The sequence below is a fragment of the Carcharhinus amblyrhynchos genome, chromosome 15 (genome assembly GCF_965287045.1).
Source record: "Carcharhinus amblyrhynchos chromosome 15, sCarAmb.v2.hapA, whole genome shotgun sequence".
Classification (NCBI taxonomy): Eukaryota; Metazoa; Chordata; class Chondrichthyes; order Carcharhiniformes; family Carcharhinidae; genus Carcharhinus; species Carcharhinus amblyrhynchos.
Window position 1 is genome coordinate 55,199,491 of NC_137338.1, and position 24,397 is coordinate 55,223,887.

Here is a 24,397-nt window from a genome sequence, read left to right on the forward strand (position 1 = left end):
AAATTATTGGGAATCACTTTGTGAAAAGTAGGTTTGGTCTTTGATTTGTCTATTATATTCCCACATGTTGAAGTGAAAAATATTCTGGAAAATATCATACTTAATCTTATTTGAAGATTATTTGATCTTTTGGTTGCAGATTGGAATTTGGAATTCAAACTTAGGACTTAACATGACAGACAGTGTAAGGGAAAAGTCTTCAAATATTACTGACTCTTTGGCCAATAGGACTCTTTTAGTCACCACTATTTTGGTAAGTTGTTGATTTTGTGTCTGCAAAATTGCCTTTGCATTATTGTCTTAAAACTACAATAGCACACACATACTGATAAAATAATTTTAGTACTATTTATTGTTGATATCTGCTCCTTACAATTAGATAAACCTTTATGAGTTTTTAGGAGGAAAGCAGCATTCCAGTAACAGTGCTAATGTTCTGATTGTTTGTAATGGAGTTATAGACAAAAAAGAAATTGAAGGCCAGTGTTGACCAAGACAACACTGATTATCGATCAATAGCTGATTGATTTAGAGAAACAAATACAGATCTGTTGCTTCTTATGTTCTTATGTCCTTTTATCAGTAGGGATTACAACCTTCTAAGAGGTAATATATTTGAATTGCCTGATAATGTTCTGAAATAATTAATTTAACTGTTCTGTTCTACAGGAAGATCCCTACGTGATGCATAAGAAATCCGACAAGCCTCTCTATGGCAATGACCGTTTTGAAGGTTATTGCCTTGACTTGTTGAAAGAGTTATCAAATATTTTGGGCTTCACTTATGAAGTTAGACTTGTGGCTGATGGAAAGTATGGGGCACAGAATGAGAAAAGTGAATGGAATGGAATGGTTGGAGAGCTCATTGACCATGTAAGTGACAAGAACATAACACTTGACATAGAGGCAAGACTAGACCAAATAGCCCCTCTAGCCCACTCCGCTATTCAACATGATCATGGTAGATCTTCTGCCTCAACTTCACTTTTTCATCTGATCCCCATATCCTTTGACTCCCTAAGAGGCCAAAGATCTGCCTATCTCAGCCTTAAGTATCATCAGTACGGGAGCATCCTCTACCCCTGGGATAGAGAATTTCAAAGACCCAACTGTCTGAATGTAGGAATTTCTGTCATCTCAGTCCTAAATGATGGACACCTTATCCTGAAACTGCACCAGTGTGTTCTAGATTTCCTAGCCAGGAGAAACAACCGTTCAGTATTTTTCCTGTCAAGCCCTTTTAGAATTTTGTATGTTTCAATTAGGTCATCTCTCATTCTTCTAAACTCCAGAGAATGTAGCAGCAGTAAAAGCTGTCTATCATCAGAAGATGATTCCTTCATCCCAGGTACCAATCTGGTGAATACCTTCAATATAAGTTTATCCTGCCTTAAAAATGATAACAAAAAAACTGCTTATCATATTCCAGGTACAATCTTACCAAAGCCCTATACAACCATAGCAAGACTTTTTTATTTTGTACTCTGATAAAAAGCAACATACCATTTGTTTTCCCAATTACTCACTGTACTTAAACTTGTTTCTTGTACAGATGTACCCAAATCTCTTTGACCATCAACATTTAGAAGTTTCACATGTTTTAAGTTATTAAGTTAGTAATGTGAAGCAATAAGTGAGGGAATCAGGCCAGTTGGGTTCATGGGTTTTCTGTGTGGAGGCTGAGGACTGTAATTCTCGGCTTTTTTGGGAATTCCAGCACAAGAGCAGAGGGCACTTTGCATAAGCATTGGTACCCTGCTTGCAGAGGGCACAAAACTGTTAATCATATAACTGGGGCTTTAAGACACAAAAAAGGAGCCCACATCACAAAGGTCAATCAGGAGAAGAAGTCTGCATCATGCAGCTGAAGTGTTGCTGTTAGCTCCATGCTGCTGAGCACATTAGGGCCCACAGGAGCCATTGGTAACTCTATATTACTAAGAGTTAGTGCTCAGAGAAGCGCAGAAGCAGTTGGTGGAAATTGTTGTCTGGAAACCTGGGAACGTGCCTGTTTTTAAATACTGGTTTGCTGCCTGGTCAATACAGGAGATGCAGTCACAGGAATTGGTGAACTTAGCTGAAAAAAAAAATCAAGTAGGCTGAATTTGGGAGCAAATTTGAGAGAGATCTGAATAGTATGCCTTTTGGTTAGGATTGTATCCATAGAACTCAGGTGGAATATAAATGTTATTGGCTGGGGATCAGACTAGACTTTTAAAAAAGAGGAGTTGACATCCCTAAGAAGGAAGACAGGATTTTAAAGGATTTTGTGTCTCACAATGGTGACTGATGGCTGAGTGGGTTGCTGAGAAATTCAGAGGCCCTGACTCAGTTGTATCTGCCATTCCATGTGCACTGTATGGTGCATTTGACTTGTTTATTCATGTTTTTCTCATGTGAGTTCTGAGAGAAATTAGAGTTTAAGGTAGATAGTATTGACAGCTACATTGACTCTTGTATAATAAAATTTCTTCTGTTTGTTTGAAACCGTGGAATTGTGTGGCTTTATTCTCTTAGTAAATAACTGGGATTTTAGATTTCATTTACTTTAATTAAAAAGTTATCAATGGCTAATCAACTTTGTAACAAACAAGAATTTACAGTATTCTAGCAAAAACAGAAAAGAATAAATAGCATTTCCCCTTTCCCTGTGTGCACTGGATTCATGCTTAGTACCAAATCCCTGACTTTGGCACTTGGTTTGCAAAGCTTATAAAGCTGCAATCACTGTGTCCAGTAACAAATACTGTCTACAGAAATTAAGAGCTTATGCCTCGCGACCAAGTTATAACTGCTAAGTCAGCTTCTTGCTACAGTTTTAACATTTGCATGGACAATCACAGTCAAATGATTGACAGCTATGTGCAATTGTCACTGCCACTAACGGGCCGTTTCTGTCAACCCGGTATCATAGCTAGATTGCAGTTCCTTTTCCAGTTTTAAACTTCTAAATCATCTTCTAAGTGTTAATCTATTTTCAGCTTCAGAAATATTTACTAGCGATATCCCACTTATAATAAATTCCAGACATTAGCATTCTGTTCATGAAGTCTTCTGCTTGATCACTTTGAGCTTCAAACTTGTACAACTTGTACAGTGCAGGTTAATAACGATCTTCCCCCTAAACTGTGATTAGAGATGCACTGTCTGTACAATAATCCGTGACGCACGGTGAACATAATTTGTCTGGGTAACTAGTTGTTATTTCCTTATCACAAGCTCTGAACATGCCAAGTGTAGACTTTGAAATGGCAAGTTAAATGGGTAGTAATGAAATTTACAATGAAGATTTTTTTTTGCTCCTGGAAATGGTGACAAGCAATGCTATGCCAGTACAGAAATTAATGGAAGCAATGTGATTTACTCACAGATTGGACCATTAATTAATGGAATTTGCAAAGCACAGTGCAATTTTCAGTTAAAAATAAAATTCAAAAACAAAGGCCATTAAAAACCTGCCATATTGGTGCATAGCTGGTTTTTGTGGAAAGCAGATTTGCTCCTAATACTCAGTAACTAGATTCATGGAGTTCATTATTCATTCATTAATTGAATATCTTAGTTAATGCTAAGTTAATGCCCTTCAAACTAAATAGTATCTACATTGTTTTCATATTCAGAAAGACTTTGGCCTGAATTCTTGTGCAGATGGAGAATCCCTCTGCCTGTGCTAAAATGTCAGTGGAGGCCCATATCTGGAAGTCCCATCACCAAACTCAAGTCCTACACTTTTACTGGAACTGAATGAGGAAAGGGGTGCTGAAATAGGAGCGGATTATAAATTGCCCATCTATGATCTTTGCGGCAACTGTCTAAATAAATAAGCAGCTGCTGCAACTTGTGTGTGATGTTGGGGAGGTAGGTGTCTTAGTGGCAAAGTGTGCATATTAGCTGTGGTAGGAACAGGTCTGAGCCTTGTGGATTCATTTGGCTGGCTAAGGTATTTTGAATATAGTCCCAGGACAGCCATGGGAAAGGCAAGGCACTGCCAGGGTGGCACTGCCAGAGTGGCACTACCAGGGGGCAGTGCCAGGGCACTGCTAAGGCATTTCACTCACCACCCAGCGGCTATATTTACCTGTGCATCCCTGGCGGGGCCATCACGACTGGTTCTCACTTTTGAAAACCAGTAGTGATTCATGCCAGTATCACATCATGCTGGCTGGGTGGGATGAAACATTGAGGGCAAATGTAGCATCATTAAGCCCAATAATGATATTCAGATATATTTAAAAATATGCTAATCATGCTCATTCCCTTACTGGGGGAGGCTCCCATTATTGTCATCCATTTAGGTGCCAGTAGCATAATTAGAATGAGGCAAGAGGTAGTGCATATAGAGTTTGAAGAAATGCACACTAAATTTAACTACAAAACCTTGAAGGCTATCATCTCCTTATTATTACCTGAGCTTCGTGCAAATTGACATAGGGTACATAAAATTAGGAAGATGAATGTGTAGCTCAAAGTCTGGTGTACGACAAATGGGTTAAAATTTGTGGGGCACTGATCTCATTATTAGAGAAATTGGGAACTGTACCGTTGGGATGGTCTTCTTCTGAACCCTGCTGGAACCAGAATTTTTGCAAACTGCATAATCAGGGAAGTAGAGATGGCTTTACATTAAATAGATGGTGGATGGTTCTGGAGAGAGGATACACAGGCTTACAATGCAAAGGAATATGGTAGCATGGCAAGGCAGCTACTTAGGTACGAATATCCAGAATGTGGAAGGAAGGGACAGAGTGTAAAATATAGAAAGACAGCAGCAAATGGAGTCAAAGGAGGAAAAAATGGTAAAAAAAAGCAAAACGAATGGCTATTTACTGAAATGCATGTTGTATTTGGCGCAAAATTAATAAATTAATGGCACAAATTGAGGTTATGAGTATGATCTTATAGCCATCACAGAGACATGGGGTGAGACTCTCTGGCCTTCCCAGAGTTTTTCTCAGTGGCGCACTGTCTGCTGGTGGCAGGATTTTCTGGTCTCACCTCTGTCATTGGAAATTCCCATGGAAGTCACCCCATGCTGCCAGGGAACCTGTGGCAGGGATATGCCACCAGCAGGACCAGAGAATCCCATCGGTGTGAGCGGCTGGAGAATTCTCGGTATGGTTACAAGAAGGTAATTTGCTGATGACACGAAGATATGTGGAAAAGCAAATTGTGCGGAGGGTGTGGAAAGTCTGCAGAGGGATCTGGTTAGGCTAAGCGAGTGGGCGAGGACCTGGCAGATGGAGTACAATGTTAGCAAGTGTGAGGTTATCCACTTTGGCAGGAATAATAGTAGGAGGGATTACTATTTAAAGGGTGAAAAGCTGCAACATGCTACGGTGCAGAGGGACCTGGGGGTCCTTGTGCATGAGTCGCAAAAACCCAGCCTGCAGGTGCAGCAGGTGATCAGGAAGGCAAATGGGATGCTGGCCTTTATAGCGAGGGGGATTCAATATAAAAGCAGGGAGGTCTTGCTGCAGCTGTATAGAGCACTGGTGAGGCCGCAGCTGGAGTACTGTGTGCAGTTTTGGTTGCTGCACTTGCGCAAGGATATTTTGGACTTGGAGGGAGTGCAGAGGAAGTTCACTAGGCTGATACCGGAGATGAGGGGGTTGGACTATGAAGAGAGACTGAATAGACTGGGTTTGTACTCGTTGGAGTTTAGAAGGATGAGGGGGGATCTTATAGAGACGTATAAGTTAATGAAGGGGATGGATAGGGTGGAGGTAGAGAGATTCTTCCCGCTTAGAAAGGACAGCAGGACTAGAGGGCACAGCCTCAAGATAAAGGGGGGGCGGTTTAGAACGGAGTTGAGGAGGAACTTCTTCACTCAAAGGGTGGTGAATCTCTGGAATTCTCTGCCCGTTGATGTGGTGGAGGCTACCTCACTAAATATATTTAAGACACGGGAGATAGGTTTTTGGTAGGCAAGGGAATTAAGGGTTATGGGGAGAGAGCGGGAATGTGGAACTGAGCTACTTCAGATCAGCCATGATCTCATTGAATGGCGGGGCAGGCTCAAAGGGCTAGATGGCCTACTCCTGCTCCTATTTCTTATGTTATATTCTTATGTAAGGTCAAAGCTGAGATCTAAATAATCGGGTACATGCGACTTTTTTTAAGGACAGGCAGGAAGGAAAGAGCGATGGGGTAGCTTTGTTGGCATGAGATGGAATAAGTACGATAGCCAGAAATGATCTTGATTGGAAGATGTAGAATCCATATGGGTGGAGATAAGAAATAGCAAAGTGGAGAAGATACTGGTTAGCGTAGTCTATGGAACCCCTAACAGTAGCTCTCATGTAGGACGGAGAATAAATCAGAAGATAATTGTGTTAAAAAGCAGTACATTAAATCATGAATGAGTTTGACCTCCATGTGAACCAGGAAAATCAAATTGGCAGATGTAGCCATGAAGAAGAATTCATAGAATGTTCGGGAAGTTTTCTAGAACAGTTGTTTTGAATCCAATTTGGAATCAGGCTATTTTGGATCTGTTAACATTAATGAGGCAAGTTTAATAAACAATCTCAGTGTAAAAGATCCCCTAACAACAGTGACCATTATGTAATAAAACTTAGCATTCTGTTTGGGTGAGAAACTTCGGTCAGGAACAACTGCTAAATTTACATAAGGAAATTGCAAAGGAATGAGAGCAGAGGTGGCTGGAAAGGACTGGGAAAGAGATTTAGCAGAACAGTTGACCAGAAGTGGCAGACATTTATGAAAATAATTCATGACTCACAACAAAGATATATCCCAGAGAGGAAGAAGGATGCAACTAATGGGATAAATCAACCATGGTTAACCAAGAAAGTTAAAGGTAGTATTAAACTGAAAGAAAGAAATAACACAATGTGGCAAAAGTTAGTGATAAGCCAGAGGATTGCGAAAGTTTTAAAACCAACAAAAGGTGACCAAAAAAAAGAAGATAAATTATGAAAGTAAACTAGCAAGTCATATAAAAATGGAAATAAGAGCTTCTTTAAATAAAAAGGCACAGAAAGGCAAAAGTGAATCTAGGCCCATTGGAGATAGAGCTTGGGAAATAATAATGAGGAAGTAGGAAATAGCAAAGGAGTTAGATAAATATGTTGCATCATGGTAGAAGCCACTAATAATATTTCAAAAATACTAAGTAATCAAGGTACAAAATAGAGGGAGGAAATAAACATAATAACTATCCCTAGAGGAAAAAATACTAGAAAAATTAATGGGGCTAAAGTCTGATAAACTGCCTGGATCAGATCAGTTGCATCCTAAGACATTAAAGAAAGTAGTTACAGAGATTGTAATTGCACTGGTAGTAATCTTCCAAGAATCCTTAATGCTGGAAAAGTCCCAGAGAATTAGAAAACTCCCAATGTAACAGGGAGAGAGACAAAAAGGGTATCTATAGGCCAGCTAGCTTAATATCTGTCATTGGGAAAATATTAGAATCCGCTACAAAGGACGTAATAGCAGAACATTTAGTAATACATAATATAATCAAACAGAGTATGTTCAGCTTCATGAAGCGGAAATCATGCATAACAAACTTATTAGAATTCTTTGAGGCCTGTTGGTGTGTTCTGTATAGAAAAAGTAGGAAAGCAGTTAGAATCATAAGTAGGATTTATGAGGAATTACATTGGTGATATAGTGCATGTTTTGTCAGAATTAGTGTCTCTCAAAATGGCAGGCAGAAAACGCGTACACTCACCTGCTGGAAGTGTACTGCTTGCCATGTTGAGTGAGGACAAACATAAGCCATACTTTACCTTTTAGTCCATTTGCACGAGTCCTATCGCATTCTTCAGTTGTCTGCTACAACATTGGTTTCTAACACTGTAAACAGGGGTAAGGGCACCCAAAATGCACACCTGAATTTAATTCCCAAAACACGTAAAGTGCTATATTAAACAATGAGCTAGGAGATGTCAGATTGTCCATAATCCTAATCCACTTGTTTGTTGTATGTTTCAGAGGCTAGAAAACTATACATTATAAACATGATCATTTGTCATCACACATCCTGACTTCTGGTGTGGTAGCCAGATTTAATTTATAAATTTCATTGTATAGAAAGTGACACGTTGGGAGGCAGTGTCCAAGGCAACTCAGCAGGTCACCAGCACCAATGTCAAATGTCAGGTTTTTTTTCAATGTTCTATGGTATGTGTTAAGGCACAGAATAAAGATTGATAGTAACAATAAAAAGAACAAAGAACAACAAACAGTACAACACAGGAACAGGCCCTTACCCAAACCAAACTTGCGCTGTCACATGATGCCTTTCTAAACTAAAGACCTTTCGCTTTCACAAGGTCCATATCCCTCTATTTCTTGCCTATTCCTATATCTGTCAAGATGCCTCTTAAACATTCCTATTGAATCTGCTTCTAATGCCTCCTCTGGCATTTCATTCCAAGTGCTTAACACCCTCTGTGTAAAAAAAACTTGCCTCACACGTCTCCTTTAAACGTTCTCCCTTTTACCTTAAACCTAGTAATTGACATTAATACTCTGACTATTCATTCTATCCAAGCCTCTCATAATTTTGTAAACTTCTAAGAGGTCACCGATGTCCAAGTGAAACCAAATCAAGTTTATCCAATCCCTCCTCATAGTTCATACCCTCTAAACCAGACAACCTCCTGGTAAACCTTTTCTGTACCCTCTCCAAAGTCTTCACATCCTTTTGGTAATCTGGCAGCTAGAACTGCACACAAAATTCCAAATGTGGCTAACTAAAATTCTGTACAGCTGCATCATGATTTGCCAATTTATATTCTCTGTACACTGACTAATGCCGGTGAAGACAAGCATGCCATATGCTTTCTTGATCACCTTATCCACTTGTGTTGCCACTTTCAGGGAACAGTGGACCTGTACGCCTAGATCCCTCTGTATGTTGCCATTTGACTTGCAGCCAGTAACACCAGCAGAGCCTATAGAAAACTTCCTTCAAAAATGCCTTCCTACTAAAAAATAGTATGTTCCTTAAAGTATGATTGAAGAGCAGTAATGGGCTTAGATACAGAGAAGGTTATATCTGGAGACAGTAATTTGATTTATGGCGTAATCCTCCAGTCAGTCTCCGGGCTCGACTACAAGCTACTGTAGACCATTTGTTCACCGCCGTTTCATTTGACAGCACATAGATGTGATCTATTGGCATTTAAAATTCAAAAGTATTCTGTGCAAGTGACTAAACACTTTTAAATTATCTTCTGTATTCAAATCTATTACTTAAAATAATGTGCATGATATTTGATTTCATTTAGCACCAAGATCACATTGTTAATTAAAGTGAAGATCTTACTTTGATGTCAGTGTGTCTCACCAGAAATGTTCGTATCTCCTGTGATGACAGGTTGGCCTGGGAACAGCGAGTGTCACTGGATTTTTTTGTCACAGCGTGCTGATGTTATGACAGAAACAAGTTTATTTTTTGCTGATTAGTGCATCTAATTAAACAGTGGCACTGTGGCGCTCTCCCTGTAAAGCAAACCTTGAACCAAGATTTTTCTCATTTGACAGACCGTTATGTGAAGCTAAATTTAGTTTAATATGATAGAGTGTATGTAGGATTAAAAGTGTGCTCCCATGATGTATTACAAGGCATTATTGCATGAAGTCAATCTAATTGTGGCCTTATTTGTGTTCTCCAAATACGATAAAGATAGAGACAATTTTTGACTTGGTTTTAATTATTAATGGAAATATGTTTTCCAGTAACTTAATTAACTCAGACAGGTGGATTAGTTCCATTTAGTAGAATTGATTAATTTGTTATCCCTAATCTTGCAACACTTAGATTCCAACCTTATTAAAGACAGCGCTCTGTAACTGAGTTGCCAATGAAACTATGAAAATGTTAATTCAAATTCATATCATCCCTTATATACAGTCCGATACGCTTGAAGAAAAATATCAATGATTAAGCGTGATTATATGAAAAATAGTGGACAGATCATTGTCTCATTTCATATTTGGTCATTACAAGTGTTGTTCATTAGCTGCAGCTTGCAAAACTATAGTGCAAACTGCTTCTTTAATTTGGATGGAAAGAAGTATGCAATGCTGAGTCCTCACCATTAGCTGAAATACTGCATGGAGATAGCTGCTTACATGTGTTTTTTTTAAAGCCAATCTCAGTTACAAAATAAGTAACATTCAAACAATAAAAAAGTCAGAATATTTCACACAACATTGTTTATGATATTCAATGTAACACCCCATTCCAATCAACAAATCTAGTCATTGCACATTGAAATTAACTATCCTGATGCATACAATACTTCTGTTTCTCTGTATTAAAACAAAATTGCTGAACAGATCTGATTGATTCTTTTGTTGTTCCACATCATTATTATTTGAAACCGCCTTAATATCTTTCCTCCTTCTTTGCAGAAAGCAGATTTAGCGGTTGCCCCTCTCACTATCACCTACGTACGAGAGAAAGTTATTGACTTCTCGAAACCCTTCATGACTCTGGGAATTAGCATCCTCTACCGCAAGCCCAATGGCACAAACCCCGGCGTTTTCTCCTTCTTGAATCCGCTGTCCCCAGATATTTGGATGTACGTGCTGTTGGCGTGCCTTGGGGTCAGTTGTGTACTTTTTGTTATCGCCAGGTAAGGTAGAGCAAGTGTGATTGTGGGAGGGCAGGCTAAGGGAATAAGAAATATTACTTCAATAATTAAAATTGATTTTCTTTCATAAACTATGTTCCCAATATAATTGATAAAGGTGATTTCCTCACTCTGTTAGTTCATACATCAATGCATAAAATGTTTGATATTCAGCTCTTTTTGCTATTAGCTATTACCTAAGTAATATGTCAAGATGTTGTAGTTAGAGAAGCACAGCATGCACATGATAAATGTGACACATTTTACCATTTTGGTTCTAAGTGCTGAATCTGGACACAGTTCAGTCCTGGAAACCTATTCCCAGGCGTCCCCATATGCACTTAGCCTGAAAAAAAATTGTGAGTCTGAATTGCACTGCGGACAGGGCTTACTGCGCCTGAAACACTGCTGCTCCAAATGGAGCCTTCAACTGCGCATGCACCGTAAAAAAAATTTGAAAAACGCTCCCATCACATTGCTTCCGGGCCGCATAAAGCCCCACACCCACAACATAACTGTCCCCCTTAACCTCCCACCCCCACCCCGCTACCCAGGCTGATCACAACCCCCTGCCTGCTTTCCCCTCCACCAATCACCCGCAGAGTGGCAGCGGACACCCCCGCTCCTGCCCACCCATCAGAGAACGAAAGGGCCTCCCTCCCTCCTCCTTCACACCAGAGAACAATCAAGCCTCCCCTCTTCCCCCCACCTGAGATACATTTGGCCCCTCTCCTCCCCTCCCCCACCAGAGAACAATCTGGCCTCTCTCCTCCTTCCCCACCAGAGATATATCTGGCCCTCCTCCTTTCCTCCCCCCAACCAGAAAATGATCTGGTCCACCTTTGCCTCTCCCCCCCACCTGAGGATGAACTGGCCCTCCTCCTCCCCCTCCCCCACCCCACCAGAGAACAATCGTGTCTCCCTCCCTCTCCCACGCACCATCCCCCGCCCCCCCCCCCCCCCCCCCGCATCAGAGAATGACCTACTCCTGCTCCTATGTCCCTGTGTTACTAGTGAACAACAATCATGATTTTTTTTGGAATGATTATGCTGAGATTTACATTCAGCAATCAGAATAGTTTGATGTCAGAGTTTAGCCAATACCATTCTGTGTTTTATTTGAGTAGTCATCTAGACTAGCAAGATTTATTGCAAAATAGTGTGGAAGTTGATGCCACTATACCTAGGCTGCAGTTTTAATCATCAAGTCAACATTTCGGCAGGTCATACCTGGTTTAGCTGGTGTACCCACGTAAACATTGGCAAAATATGGATATTAGTTTGTTATGCCAACAGAACTGAAGCAGAAGCAGTGCTTCAATGCTGGATACATGCCCATTGCCTCACTGCTGTCAGCTCAGTGAGATAGAATATCTGCGCCGGTCAGCTACTGCTCATATATAATGCTGATTTTGCTGATATCCTATTAAATATTGCTGATACCCAATTAAAATCTCTGCCCGTTGAAGTGGTGGAGGCTACCTCGCTAAATATTTTTAAGACGCGGGTTGATGGGTTTTTGATAAGAGAGGGGATTAAGGGTTATGGGGAGAGGGCGGGAATGTGGAACTGAGCCACGACAGATCAGCCATGATCTTATTGAATGGCGGGGCAGGCTCGAAGGGCTAGATGGCCTACTCCTGCTCCTATTTCTTATGTTCTTATGTCATTACACAAATGTAAAAGACGCAATGTTTTAATCCTGTTGTGCTAAACCGAAAAGAAGTTTTTGCTGCCAAAACATCATTTGAAAGGCCTGACGCAAAGCTAAGTTAACGTTATGTTTTTCTTTTTTTTCTTGATTCTTTCATGGGATGTGGACATTGCTGGCAAAGCCAACATCTGTTGTCCATCCCTAATTACTGTTGAACTGAACACCTCAGAGGATAGTTAAGTGTCAACCACATTGCTGTGGGTCTGAAATTCTATGTACGGCAGACTGGGTAAAAGATGGTAGGTCACTCCCACTCAAAAAAATAGACGGATTTTTATAACTTTTGATGATGGCTCCAGATTTATTAATTGAATTTAAATGCAACCTGCTGCTGTGGTAGAATTTGACCCCAGAGCACTAGCCTGGGATTCTGGATTACTAGCCCAGTGATATTATCACTATGCCAACATCTTCCCTTTTGAGTATGTTTGTTCCACTGGAGCGTATGCACATTCCACATCTTTTTAAAGAATGTCACTTTCAATAGGTCTTTCACATAAGATGTGTTAGCCTCAGCTTTTTATAAAATGATATTAATTAATGCATGGAAATATGTACAACATTGTTTACCTTTATTCATATGGGAGTGGGTATGGCCATTTCTTTTCCATTCTTGCATTTTTAGATCTGTTTTCAGTTTGCCCAGCTCACTGACAAACAAAATGGTATGTCTCATGGCCTTTTCCCAGGACATTGCCCAATATCCCCAGAACTGGCTGCCAGGTGATGCCATTGGTGACTTTTACCATCCCAGACCCCCTCCCCAACCCAGTTTTTTTTCCCTACTGTCTCAGCGTTACCTGTTGCACAGCTCGACCTTGTTTAACAATGTCTGAATTGGGAATGCAGATTTGCATCCATTCCCACTCTGTGGCACTGAACAATAATTTGATGATGCTCAGTACCAGTAGCGACCCAATCTGAACACATAAATAAGGGCCTAATGTGGCAACAAATACAGTAAGACCCAAACAATAGGCAGGTCTTTTCCTATGGACACCTGAACCTCACTGTCAGGCTCAACTGGTGTTTCAGAAACGTTCACTGTGTGGGGAATAGTCACTCATGTGACTTTGGTCAAAGCAGCCAATTAGTGATCGTAGGTCAGATTTGCTGTCCAATTAAGGAGGGACTCTCAAAGTTAGAGGGACAATCGGAATCATTGGTCTCCAGCTTGAAAGCAATAGCAGGCAGTAAAGGCAGGTAAGTGAGAGAGGCAGTGCTTTAAACTGGAAGCACCTCTCCCCAATTTTTCCTGAATTAATTTTTGTTTAAATGCTCCTTGCAGCTAGACCAATGCCATTGGAAGAGGTCATGGGGAACCCCTCCACAGGTTAGCCTAAGGCTGCTGCTGCAAGAGATGAGGCAGGGAGGTCCTCTACCCCTACCTTGAGCAATAGTTCATTTGTCTGCCTGGGGAGAATGGCTCAAAGCAGCTAAGACTGCTTTTGTCACCTCTGAGAACTTGGAGGCTGACTAGAAAATCTCAGTCAGCCTTCAATAATAGACTTTAATATATGCTTAATTGGTCAACTGGATCCTCTTCACATGCAGGCAGGTAATCATGCAGTTCCCAACCCACCCATTATACAAGAATAATTGTTTTGTTGAAAGCTGAAGAAGTTTTCTTTAACCACTCTTCTTACATCAGTTTCATAAAATGTAAAATAATTGAATTTATTTCTGATGTTCATGCTGATTTCGCTGAGAGAAAATTAACTTTCTTTCAATTCAGTTTGATAAATTAACATCCTTGACTAGCACACTCTGTTATGTCTTATGTTTTCTCTTGGAATAAAATGTACCTTTGCAGGGTACAGCACATTATTTTACAAATGCAAAGTTTTCCACAGATGCAAAACGTTCTATTCTTCCCCTTCTGGCCTGAACCCGGTGACTCACACATTGGACAACTTGGCCGTGGAGAATATGATGTGGATGTGCCGGTGTTGGACTGGGGTAAACACAGTAAAAAGTCTGACAACACCAGGTTTTAGTCCAACCGATTTATTTGATAGTAAACTCACAAGCTTTCGGGGTTAGCCACTTCGTCAGGTGAATAGAGAGTTCTGGCCTCAGACAGAGCATATAAAGCACAGACAGTTTAGAGATTACTGATTAGAATGCGAATCTTTACACCTAACCTGCTGTTCAAGTCCTGAAGTGGCCGACAATGTGTGTGGAAGGAGCACTGATCACAGGTTAAAGAGATGTGTATTGTCTCCAAACAGTACAGTAAGTGAGGTTTTGCAAACCCAGGCAAGTCACGGGGGGTTACAGATAGTGCGACATGAACCCAAGATCCCTGTTGAGACCATCCTCATGTGTGCGGAACTTGGCTATCAGTCTCTGTTCAGCGACTCTGCGCTGTCGTGTGTCGCGAAGGCCGCCTTGGAGAATGCTTACCCGAAGGTCAGAGGCTGAATGCCCGTGACCACCGAAGTGTTCGCCAACAGGAAAGGAACAGTCTTGCCTGGTGATTGTCGAGCGATGTTCATTCATCCGTTGTCGTAGCGTCTGCATGGTCTCCCCAATGTACCATGCTTCGGGACATCCTTTCTTGCAACGTATCAGGTAGACAATGTTGGCCGAGTTGCAAGAGTATTTACCGTGTACCTGGTGGATGGTATTCTCACGTGTGATGATGGTATCCACGTCGATGATCCGGCATGTCTTGCAGAGGTTGCTGTGGCAAGGTTGTGTGGTATTGTGGTCACTGTTCTCCTGAAGGCTGGGTAGTTTGCTGCGAACAATGGTCTGTTTGAGGTTGTGTGGTTGTCTGAAGGCAAGAAGTGGGGGTGTGGGGATGGCCCTGGCGAGATGTTCGTCTTCATCAATGATATGTTGAAGACTCCGGAGAAGATGTCGTAGCTTCTCCGCTCCGGGGAAGTACTGGACGACGAAGGGTACTCTGTCCACTGTGTCCCGTGTTTGTCTTCTGAGGAGATCGGTGCGGTTTTTTGCTGTGGCGCATCGGAACTGTCGATCTATGAGTCAAGCGCCATATCCTGTTCTTGTGAGGGCATCTTTCAGTGTCTGGAGGTGTCTGTCAGACAAAGGAGGGGCCATCGTCATACTGAACAGAACGGATTACTGTAAAGAAGTGTACCGACAACTAAACAGTGAGGAACACTACAGACAGTTACCCACAGATCCAACCAAAGAACACACTCGTCAACTCAACAATCTGATCAAGACCTTTGATCCGGACCTTCAGAGCACCCTCCGTGCTCTCATTCCACGTACTCCCTGCATTGGAGATCTCTACTGCCTCCCAAAGATACACAAGGCAAACACACCTGGCCGTCCCATTGTATCGGGCCATGGGATTCTGTGTGAGAACCTCTCCGGCTATGTCAAGGGCATCCTGAAACCCATTGTACAAAGAACCCCCAGCTTTTGTCGTGACACTACAGACTTCCTACAGAAACTCAGCACACGTGGAGCAGTTGAACCAGGGACACTCCTTGTCACAATGGATGTCTCGGCACTCTACACCAACATCCCCCACAACGATGGCATTGCTGCGACTGCCTCAGCACTCAATGCTGACAACTGCCAGTTTCCAGATGCAATTTTACAACTCATCCGCTTTATCCTGGACCACAATGTCTTCACCTTCAACAACCAGTTTTTCATCCAGACACACGGAACAGCCATGGGGACCAAATTTGCACCTCAATATGCCAACATCTTCATGCACAGGTTCGAACAAGACTTCTTCACTGCACAGAATCTTCAACCAATGCTATACACTAGATACATCGATGACATCTTCTTCCTTTGGCCTCATGGTGAACAATCACTGAAACAACTATATGATGATATCAACAAATTCCACCCCACCATCAGACTCACCATGGACTATTCCCCAGAATCAGTTGCATTCTTGGACACACGCATCTCTATCAAGGACGGTCACCTCAGTACCTCACTGTACCGCAAGCCCACAGACAATCTCACAATGCTCCACTTCTCCAGCTTCCACTCTAAACATGTTAAAGAAGCCATTCCCTATGGACAAGCCCTTCGTATACACAGGATTTGCTCAGATGAGGAGGATCGTGACAGACACCTCCAGACACTGAAAGATGCCCTCATAAGAACAGGATATGGCGCTCGACTCATAGATCAACAATTCCGATGCGCCACAGCAAAAAACCGCACCGATCTCCTCAGAAGACAAAAACACGGGACACAGTGGACAGAGTACCCTTCGTCGTCCAGTACTTCCCCGGAGCGGAGAAGCTACGACATCTTCTCCGGAGTCTTCAACATATCATTGATGAAGACGGACATCTCGCCAGGGCCATCCCCACACCCCCACTTCTTGCCTTCAGACAACCACACAACCTCAAACAGACCATTGTTCGCAGCAAACTACCCAGCCTTCAGGGGAACAGTGACCACAATACCACACAACCTTGCCACAGCAACCTCTGCAAGACATGCCGGATCATCGACGTGGATACCATCATCACACGTGAGAATACCGTCCACCAGGTACATGGTAAATACTCTTGCAACTCGGCCAACATTGTCTACCTGATACGTTGCAAGAAAGGATGTCCCGAAGCATGGTACATTGGGGAGACCATGCAGACGCTACGACAACGGATGAATGAACATCGCTCGACAATCACCAGGCAAGACTGTTCCCTTCCTGTTGGCGAACACTTCAGTGGTCACGGGCATTCAGCCTCTGACCTTCGGGTAAGCGTTCTCCAAGGCGGCCTTCGCGACACACGACAGCGCAGAGTCGCTGAGCAGAGACTGATAGCCAAGTTCCACACACATGAGGACGGTCTCAACAGGGATCTTGGGTTCATGTCGCACTATCTGTAACCCCCGTGACTTGCCTGGGTTTGCAAAACCTCACTCACTGTACTGTCTGGAAACAATACACATCTCTTTAACCTGTGATCAGTGCTCCTTCCACACACATTGTCGGCCACTTCAGGACTTGAACAGCAGGTTAGGTGTAAAGATTCGCATTCTAATCAGTAATCTCTAAACTGTCTGTGCTTTATATGCTCTGTCTGAGGCCAGAACTCTCTATTCACCTGACGAAGGGGCTAACCCGAAAGCTTGTGAGTTTACTATCAAATAAATCAGTTGGACTAAAACCTGGTGTTGTCAGACTTTTTACCGTGGAGAATATCACAGCTGAGCCAAATCTTGTCATCATCTAATGTCAATTTACATATATACATTGTAACTAATGGGAATCCTGACTCTTCAGTTACTTGGTGCTATGAATGCTAAGGCATTTGCAAGGCTCCCATCACTGTCCTTGATGAAATCAGCTCACTTTGCATGGACCAAAGTTTAAACCTGGAAGCAGCCTGGTCTACAACTTCATCTACATATTGCACTTATGAACCAATTCAAGTTTTCATTGCCTTTGTGGTGCATTTGAAGCAATTTGCTTGTCTGGTTGTAACTTCTAGAATTAGAAATTTGTTGTTTAAAGCTTCACCATAAGGGTTTGAGCATTACAGTTGAAGAGTTCTTTGGGAGTGCATTTTGTCTTTTTGATTAAACATTAAACCAAGATTCCAGCCACCCATTGAAGTGGATATGGAAAATTTCAGAGTACTGTTCAAAAGAGCAAAAGATTTACCCTGGCAAATATTTATCCACCAATTCAGCTCCTAAAATAAAATTAATTAATCTCTTACATTATTGCTATTAATGAAGCTTTGCTGTGTACAAATTGGCTCTGGTATTTGCCCAAAAACCAAGTGACTACAATTCAGAAGCAGTCAGTTTGATCTAAAGCACTGTGGAATATTCAGAGGATGTGAAGAATGTGATATATGTCCATGCTCTATTTATTTTATGTTGACTAACAAGAAAAACCAGATGGAACTTAATAGTAAACTCATTCAGAACATCAGTGGGCACAAGTTGTAAAACTGCCTTCTTGATAGCCAGCCCATCTAATAGAAAAATAAAAGCAAATTATTGCAGATGCTGACATCTGAAACCAAAAGAGAAAATGCTGAAAAATCTCAGCAGGTCTGGCAGCATCTGTAAGGAGAGAAAAGAGCTGACATTTCGAGTCAGATGACCCTTTGAGTGGTACAGGAATCAAAATGCCAAGTGAACAGAAAACAGAAGTAATAATTTGCAAAAATATGGGGCATTGCACTGTTTTCATAACTATATGGGGGAAAACACACAAGAAAATAATTTAGCACTTTGATGAAATCCATAAAGCTGAGTCACACAATTGTTAAAGTACAGAAGGGGACCATTTGGCCCATCATGTCTGCATCAGCTCTCTAAATGAGCAAATTACTGACTGACGTTCTTCTACATTCTCCTCCTAACCCTGCATATTCTTTCTTTTCAGATAACTGTCTAAATCACTTTTGAATGCTTTGATTGAACTTTGTTCTCTCAGACAGAGCATTACCGCAAACCATTCACTGCCTGAAATTTTTCCTCAGATTGCTTTTGCTTTTGCCAATTAGTTTAAATCTGTGCCCACTTGTTCTCAATCCTTTTGAAGTAGAAGCAATTTCTCCTTATCTACTTTGTCTAGATCATCATGACTGTGAATACTTTCAAATCTCTTCTCAACCTTCATTTCTCAAAGGAAAACATTCTTAATTTCTCCAATTTGTCTTCATAACTGAAATTCCTCATCCCTGGTAGCAGCAACCTGGTGAATCTTTTCTACACTTTCTCTAATGTCTTCAAATCCTTCCTGAAATGCTGTACCTAGAATGGTACACAATCCTCCAGGAGAGGCCAAATTACTGTTTTATATAGATTCCACATAGACTCCTTGCTCTTGCGTAAGCATCTATTAATAAAACCTAGAATATTGAATGCTTTGTTAACCACTATCTCAATCTGTCCAGCCACCTTAATTATGCACATACACAATGAGGCCCCTCTATTCCTCCATCCCCTTTGGATTTGCACTCTTTATATTATCTCTACATGGTTTCCCTACCTGTCATACCTTTAAGAGTAGGTCACATGAATTGATGATGATGTTACTGGGCTATTTCAGAGGCTCCTGCTTTTAGTTTCAGTTTCTGTTCTGTGCAGTGCAGAGGACATCTTTCAGTAAACCTTGTTGTGTTAGTTTGAATCTATGTGTGCAAACCACATCTTTTTCTTTTTGTTTAAAACCCTCAACCTCTAACATAGTTAATAAATTAGACTGCCAAAATTAATCACTCTGCACTTCTCTGCTTTGAAGTTCTGCTGACACCTTTCCACTCATTCCTTTGACTTGTTTATTTCTACACAATTAATTCAAGTTTCATAGCATCTGTAAGTGTTGAAATTGTGCCCTATACCATTGATAAAAATCAGGTAAAATTACACAGGCTCCAAGCTTCCTCCAGGCTGTTCATACCGGCGGAATTCTCTAGTCCACTTTTCCTGGCAATGTGGGATTGGTTCAATGGGATTTCCCATTGACAGCAAACAAGACCAAAGGATCCTGCCACCAGCAAACTGTGCACTACTTCCCACCACCGAGAAAACTGCTGAGGAGGCCAGAGAATCTCATCCAATCTAAAAGCAAAATACTCCAGATATGGGAAATCTGAAATTAAAACAGAAAATGCTGAATAAATTCAGCAGGTCTGACCGCATCTGTGGAGAGAAACAGAGTGAATGTTTCGGACCGAAATCACCTTTTACAGCACTGCCACTGTCTGTTTCTGTCACTCAGCCAATTCCATATTCATGATGCTACTGTCCCTTTTATTCCACTAGCCATAACTTTGCTCACTGTTTTATTGTGTGGCATTATATCAAACGTCTGTTGGAAGTCCAGGTTCACTACATCAACAGCCTTGCCCTTATCAACCCTCTCTGTTACCTTTTCAAAAAACTGCAGCAAGTTAATTAAATATGATTTTCCCTTAGGAAATTCACACTGGCTTTCCTTAATTAACCCACATTTGTCCATGTGAGAATTAATTTTGTCCTGATCTATCATTCCATGTTTTAGACTCTTGTTTCCCTACTCTGTTGGAGTTGCAGAATTTCATATTTTTAATTGGTTCCTATCAGTTGATTGACAGATAGGTGTGCATGAACTATAGTTTACCTTAAGTGTTTTAGGTAGAAGGAAAAGAACGGTGATCAGTTTTCTGCTGACTACTGTAGTTTAAGGGGTTAATTCTAGTGGTGTGATATGCAAATGAAACACAGTATACATCCTCACAGGAAGTAATGCAGTATCTCATGCTCTTGCTCCCCTTTGTTGAACCTCAGGGCAAGATGAGGCCCCAGTAAGTTGTTTCTTAATAAAGTTAGTGTTTTCCTTATCTCAGCAGAATCTGTAAATATTCTGCATTAGCACAAGACCAGCACTATTATATGGTGGCAGTGAGTGAAAGTACAAACTTAGAAAAATCTCTGCCATTATCAGAATGCTTTGCAACATCACAGGTTTTAACCTGCAGAACATGCAGAAGCATGGTTGAATTGGCACTGAGGATTTTCCAGACATGGCACCGCATTGGGCCTCACTGTGAAGGAAGGCAGTGAGGAGGTCAGCATGGTATAATATGCGATGGGTGGGTGTGCAGATGATATCCTATTCAGGCAAGGGATTGAAAAAGAAAAAGCAGTCCATAAAGTAATAGCAGGTGCTTGATGCCCCCTTGAGAAGCAAACACCATTGTTGAGCATTTTAAATTTAACATACATACCTGATGACAAGAACAGTGTATTGACGCCTTTATCAATGACCTATGTGGACTTTCTGTGGATGTGGCAGCTTAAAAGATGAACTAATCAGGGATGGAATTGTTATAGGAGTCTCAGATGAAGCATTGACTGACCACTTGCAGTTGATAGATGATTTAATCTTAACAATGGCAATTTAACTGAGCAGACAGGCTCAGATCAGGAAATAAAATCGATTGGTGATTCAAGGTGACAGGGAGAATCATATTCCAAAAATGACTGACTCAGTGGAGTATATTAAATTTAAAAGCAGGGAGGTGGTCAGTCAAAACTAGCGGAGGAAAGGACAGCATCCATCAACTACCCCAGCTAACTATAAGTGGTACCTATAAAATATCTATAGAATCTCTACAGTGCAGAAGGAGGTCTGCACCGACAATACTCCCACCCAGGCCCCATCCTTGTAACCCCACATATTTATCCTGTTAATCCCTCTGACACTAAGGGTCAATTTAGCATGACCAATCAACCTAACTTGCACATCTTTGGACTGTGGCAGGAAACCGGAGCACCCAGAGGAAATCCACGCAGACACGGGGAGAACGTGCAGTCTCCACACAGACAGTGACCCAAGCCGGGGGTTGAACCTGGCTCCCTGGCACTGTTAGGCACAAGTGCCGCTGTGCCACCATGCTGCCTAAAGGTTTAGTTTCAACACATTACACTTCAGCATTATAGAACATAATCTGCAAACTTCAGGCTTTATTTTCCATTATTGCATTCAGTGACAGAAATCTTGCAGAGTCATTCAAGTTTGCTAGAAGGACTGGATTGATTTATATGTTACATGGATGATATCCTGACCCGTAGATACACTGAGACTGAACATGATACCAGAGTGTGAAATGTGCGCCAACAACTACAGGAAGTAGGGCTTACATTCAACAACAAATGCAAATTCTCACAGCTGACTGTCAAGCTCTGTGGGCATATTGTGGATGCATCTGGTGTCAGAATTAATCCACAGAACGCAAAATATCACAAAGTTTCCAGTTCCTTGTCATATTACTGAGCTCAAGGGACTCATGAGTATGGTAAACCAAGTTGGAAAGTTCTTGCCCAAACTAGTTGTCAACAAAGTGCTGCTATATCAAATGTTATGACAAGCCAATACATGGAGCTAGGAGAAAGCATTACAGAGATTTTTTGAGAAAATCCAAGAGCTGCTGATATCGCCTGATATTATAGCTAAATATGACCCATTGTCATTGCTGCAGTTGCATCTCCCACAGGATTGGTTGCTATACTCTTTTAGATATGGATGGATCGAAAGCATAGACCACTTTATTACACATCCCATTCACTGACAGAGACTAACAAGGAAATGCAACAATGGAAAATAAAGCATGAAGTTTGCAGATTATGTTCTTGGTCTCCCCGTCAAGATAGACACAGACCACAAACTCATTGTTACACTCTTAGAATCTAAGGAGTTAGCAAAAATGTCTTCATAAATACAGATTGAGAGCAGGGATGATGCAAAGATAGAGGATGTTCCAGGAAAACAGCGCAGCAGATGCTTTGTCCCATATCCCAGTGGCAAAGCCCAAAGTAGGTGATGTAGGTTGAAGAAATAGAAACCTTTGGGTCAACAACAATCGCAACTCTACCAGCAACGACATCAGGGGCCGAAGGGCCTGTACTGTGCTGTAATGTTCCATGTTATATAACTACTCAGTGACTGTGTAAGCAAAAATGCAGAAAAAACTGAGGAAGAATGTGCTCAGATCAGACAGCATTGCCACAAAGAATGGCCAGCCTACATACCACATTATCCCATTCTTAGACAGCACTATGAGCAGAGGGGACACCTCAGTCTAGTTGATGAGAAATTGGCAATTACAGGAATCTGGAGACTCAATGTACTGCAATGATTGCACCAAGGACATTTGAACATCACAGGATGTCAAACCAGAGCAAGATATTCTGTTTGGTAGCTCGATCTCTCAAAGTCTTTGTAAGAGATGATATCAAACTGTATTCCTTGTGTTTTTCGTCATTAAGAAACAACAGAACTCTTGATATCATCCTCCTTTCAGGACAATTGAAGCATTTTGGGATGAACTCTTTGAACTCAGACATAAGATGTTCTTGGTCATAATAAGTTACAAGTCCAGATGGATGGAAGTCGAGCAACTATAGAGTCACGCTCCTAAAGCAAGGATTATGTCATTGAAGGAGATATTTGCACACGTGGAATCCAAAAACTTGTAATTTCAGACAATTGACCGTGTTCACCAGTGAATACTTTAAAGAGTTCATGACACTGTATTGACTTGCCCATACTGCAAGCTTCGAAGATAACATCAAGCCAGTGGTGAAACTGAAATTGGAATGCATGCAGTGAACACATTGCTGAAGAAGAATGATGACATCCAACTTGCACTTCTGAGGGTTCAACTCCATTCCTAAATGGCTTAGTGACATATGAACTCCTCAAGGGAAGATGACTGAGGACTCAATTTCCGGTTCTCCCACATGCACTCAGTGAGTACAAGCTGATGACTGGGAAAAGTGATGGAAAAAGAGATGAGTATCATTTTAGTCAGCATGCAACCTACCATATCTCCAACTAGGAGAGCCAGGTTGGATCCGAGATACAGACAAGTGATTGAATCATCATCATATCTGCACTCCTACTTCATTTAAATTAAAAATGGTATGTTGAGACACAACAGTTGTACCCCAAAGAGGCAACCTAGCAGTCATCCAAACAGATAAGAGGTGCTGCATGCAAATTTTCCTACTGCCCAGCAGAGTCTAAGAGGACTCAAATCCCCAATCTTCTTAAAGAAGGAGAGGAGCTAGTTGGGAGATCTGTAAAACTGCCACAACGGTTGTTTCCATAAAAAGAAATGAAAGTCTGAGACTGGCGTGGTGGGCGGGGGGAGGGTGAAGAGATGTAGTATGAGAGTTAATTTTAACTCGGTGATATGCTGAAGAGATGCAGGGCAAATTTTCCCATTCTGCTCACCACAGGAAAGGTAGCAGGCGAGGGGCGGACAGACCATAGAAAAGTCCATTCACCTCAGACGGGATTTTTCCGGTTTTGAGGCGAGCACGGTGGGAAAATCCCACCCACAGTACGCATCATCTCATGACCTTGCTCTTGTTGAGCCACACAGTAAGATGAAGTTGCAGTAAGCTGTTTCTTTAAAAAGATCATGTTTTTCTTACCTTAGCAGCCTGAATCTTCTGTGTCAGCACAATGAGACCAAGAATATAATAACGGCTACTTCCATTTCCCTGGGCATCATTCATTGACAAAGCCAGCATTTAGTGTCCATTCCTATTTGTCCTTGAACCGAGTGGTTCATTGAAAGATGGAATCACATGCATTAGTTCC

General features: G+C 41.5%; 1 protein-coding gene across 5 annotated transcripts in view; it reads left to right on the forward strand.

Annotated features, from left to right (window-relative positions):
- LOC145353312 (glutamate receptor ionotropic, kainate 1) overlaps positions 1-24,397 on the forward strand; it is a 304,940-nt gene that overhangs the window by 228,457 nt on the left and 52,086 nt on the right. For all 5 annotated transcript variants that reach the window (XM_080203956.1, XM_080203958.1, XM_080203957.1 and 2 more), the window contains 3 exons: positions 140-253; positions 670-873; positions 10,393-10,616. In XM_080203956.1, coding sequence (XP_080060082.1) covers positions 140-253; positions 670-873; positions 10,393-10,616 — 542 coding nt within the window. The remainder of the gene's footprint in view (positions 1-139; positions 254-669; positions 874-10,392; positions 10,617-24,397) is intronic.